This window comes from Phoca vitulina, unplaced genomic scaffold (assembly GCF_004348235.1).
Source record: "Phoca vitulina isolate PV1807 unplaced genomic scaffold, GSC_HSeal_1.0 scaffold5, whole genome shotgun sequence".
In the NCBI taxonomy this organism is placed as follows: Eukaryota; Metazoa; Chordata; class Mammalia; order Carnivora; family Phocidae; genus Phoca; species Phoca vitulina.
Window position 1 is genome coordinate 40080167 of NW_022589708.1, and position 2900 is coordinate 40083066.

The window sequence follows — 2900 nt, forward strand, 5'->3', positions numbered from 1 at the left end:
CACACAAACATATGTGCATGTATATATGTATATATATATATACACACACACAGACTGGTATATACTAGTTTGTTTCAAATGCGATTTAAAAATGTGATTTTTTTTCCCTCCAAGTTTACCTTTTCTTTCAAAATGTAACCTTCGAAACATCCTAGAATTCTTTTTAAGTCTTCACTTTTTACCTGATGTAGGCCAGAGGCTCCACTTTCTCCTCCATCACTTTCAACAATACAAATCATGTCCCCAGTGCCCCTTAACCCTCTGGGTTCAGTAAAGCTTTATTTTAGTTTCTGTAGATTGCACTTAACTTCTAATTTGTTTAGATATGCACTTTAAAGGATGTTTGTCTTGTCCAGTATTTGCCTTATGCCAGTATTACAAGTTTTTATTGTAATAGGGTTTCCAAATATGTAGCTTATTATATTTTTGAAATCAAATTATCATAGCATTGTGATATCTTGTTAATAGATGTGGAAATTTTCCGCATCATTTTTTTAATTTAAAAATTATCCTTGTTTCTCTTGTGCTTGTATTTCCTTCACTCATTTTAAGATAACGTTTTTCTCTAAGTGTTGTGAAAAAATAGCATTGAAGTTTTTATTGGATTGTTTTTAAAAGTTTGGATATATTGATCAGTTCATAATTTTGAATATTGCCATCCATTAGCATGGACAATCTCTCCCTTTAGTCAGATTATTTTTAAAGTGATATTTGTAATTTCTTCATCAATGTCTCCTAAAATTTGATGTTTTCTAAGAAGCTTGTGTTATTGTTGATGGAAAATTTATTCTGTTGCTTATTTTTTTTAGTTAATGTTTTTCATTAATCTCTATACAATTCCTTGTCTTCCGGTTTATTGAAGCAATAGGTCAGACGTTTACTATAATAATGTCTGTAAAGTGGCTAGCCATAAAAACTCCAGCACCACATTCATCTGTGGGGCACTCCCCACAAAGACAACTGATTGTGCTATTCTCATCCACTTTAAAATATTTCAGAACAGCCACCCTAACCTTCTTTTTCTTATGCTTATACTTGGGAGTGGTGTAAGACTTACTCTTCCTTTTCTTGGCATCACGAAGTCTCAACACAAGATGAAGAGTGGACTCTTTGAATATTGCAGTCAGACAAAGTACATGCATCTTCCCATTGCTTACAAAAATCAGTCTCTGCTGATCAAGAGGAATTCCTTCCTTATCCTGGATCTTGGCCTTTACGTTTTCTATTGTACCTGGGGGTTCAACCTCGAGAGCGATGGTCTTCCCCATAAGGGTTTTCATGAAAATCTGTAACTTGGTGGTGGTTCCGCCACAGATGGTAGATCAGAAAGGGATTCTATTGTATTTTTTTAATTAGTTATTACAATTTTATAAACTCAATGATCATTTGCATATGCTTATCCTCTATCCACAAATTTTAATTTTGATTTTAAAATACTTTTTGATATACTATTTAGGCAGTTATATTTTCTGCAAATGGTATTTTCATTTCTTTCTTGCCAATAATCATGATCCTCATTTCCTTTTTCTTGTCTTATAGAATTAGCTAACTTCCAGTATAATGTGAAATGACTGAAATATAGCAATTTTTGTTCCCACTAAGCTGAATTGAAATGTTTCTAAAGTCTGATCACTATGGATGACCTTAGCTCTACATTTTTAAGATCCCCTTTACTAAGCTAACTAAGTTCCCTTCTATTCTTAGTTTTTAATGATGTATGCATTTTGGGGTGCTGGATGGCTCAGTCAGTTAAGCGTTCACCTTTGCTTTGGCTCAGGTCATGATCTTGTGGTCATGAGATCTAGCCCCTAGTGGGGCTCTGTGCTTAGTGCGGAATCTGCTTCAGATCCTCTCTCCCTTTCCCTCTCCCTCTCCCTCTAGCTCCTGTGTGCTCTCTCTCAATCTCTCTCTCCCTCTCAAATAAATAAACAAAATGTCTAAAAAATAATAATAATAAAATGTATGTATTTAAAAATCATCTATACACTTAATCTTTAGTTATTTTTTACTTTGGTTTTTACTTTTATATGTTTTGTATTTATTCAGTTAATGTGGTATTTATTAATAAATGTTCTCATGTTTATCTAGAAAAAATACCGCTGAATGTGATACGGGTGGATTCTTAGAAAGATAATAAATAACACCCTTTCCTTCATCTAAACAATTAGAAAAAACAATTTTGGTTGATTGATTAAGAAGGAAGATCAAAGGAGTTCAGATTATTATTTATATTCCCAAAAAAGACTGTAATAAGGTAGTGTGGCTTATTTTTCTTATCCATGTAGACTTGCTAATTCTTCTGTTCAAAATTAGATAGATTTCCTCTTGGGGTCATTCACACTGCTGGAAAATCCCAAGTCTTTCCATTAAGATTCTGCTATGGTGGGGCGCCTGGGTGTCTCAGTCGTTAAGTGTCTGCCTTCGGCTCAGGTCATGGTCCCAGGGTCCTGGGATCGAGCCCCGCATCGGGCTCCCTGCTCAGCGGGAAGCCTGCTTCTCCCTCTCCCACGCCCCCTGCTTGTGTTCCCTCTCTTGCTGTGTCTCTCTGTCAAATAAATAAATAAAATCTTTAAAAAAAAAAAAGATTCTGCTATGGTAGGTAATCTTTGGGTTTTCCCTGTTTTCTTTTTTTCTTTAATTAGATTTCTAATTTGCCTTTCTATGTCTATTATTGTCACATTTATTTATGTATTTACATATTTAAACATATAAATATATCTTTATGAGAATGGAAATCTCTAGTTTATTTGTAGTATATATTTGCTTTATCTGGTAGGTTTTATTATATATTAATTCATTGAAATTCAGTTCTGTTTCAAAAGTATTCTGATTTCTATTGTAGACTATATATTTTTTCTATTTTTCTGTTCAAAAAAGACTATTTCTTTTGGGCGCCTGGG

The 2900-nt window shown here is 33.7% G+C and overlaps 1 protein-coding gene across 1 annotated transcript; it reads right to left on the reverse strand.

Moving 5' to 3' along the window:
• Nucleotides 1-869: 869 nt before the first annotated feature.
• LOC116631308 (ubiquitin-40S ribosomal protein S27a-like) lies at nt 870-1280 on the reverse strand. The gene has a single exon (XM_032402480.1). It carries the CDS (start codon nt 1278-1280, stop codon nt 870-872), a length of 411 nt encoding a protein of 136 aa, XP_032258371.1.
• Between the last annotated feature and the right edge of the window lie 1620 nt (nt 1281-2900).

Excerpts from the sequence above, each read along its gene's own strand:
- LOC116631308 (XM_032402480.1), bottom strand. The coding sequence starts at position 1,280 with ATGAAAACCCTTATGGGGAAGACCATCGCTCTCGAGGTTGAACCCCCA.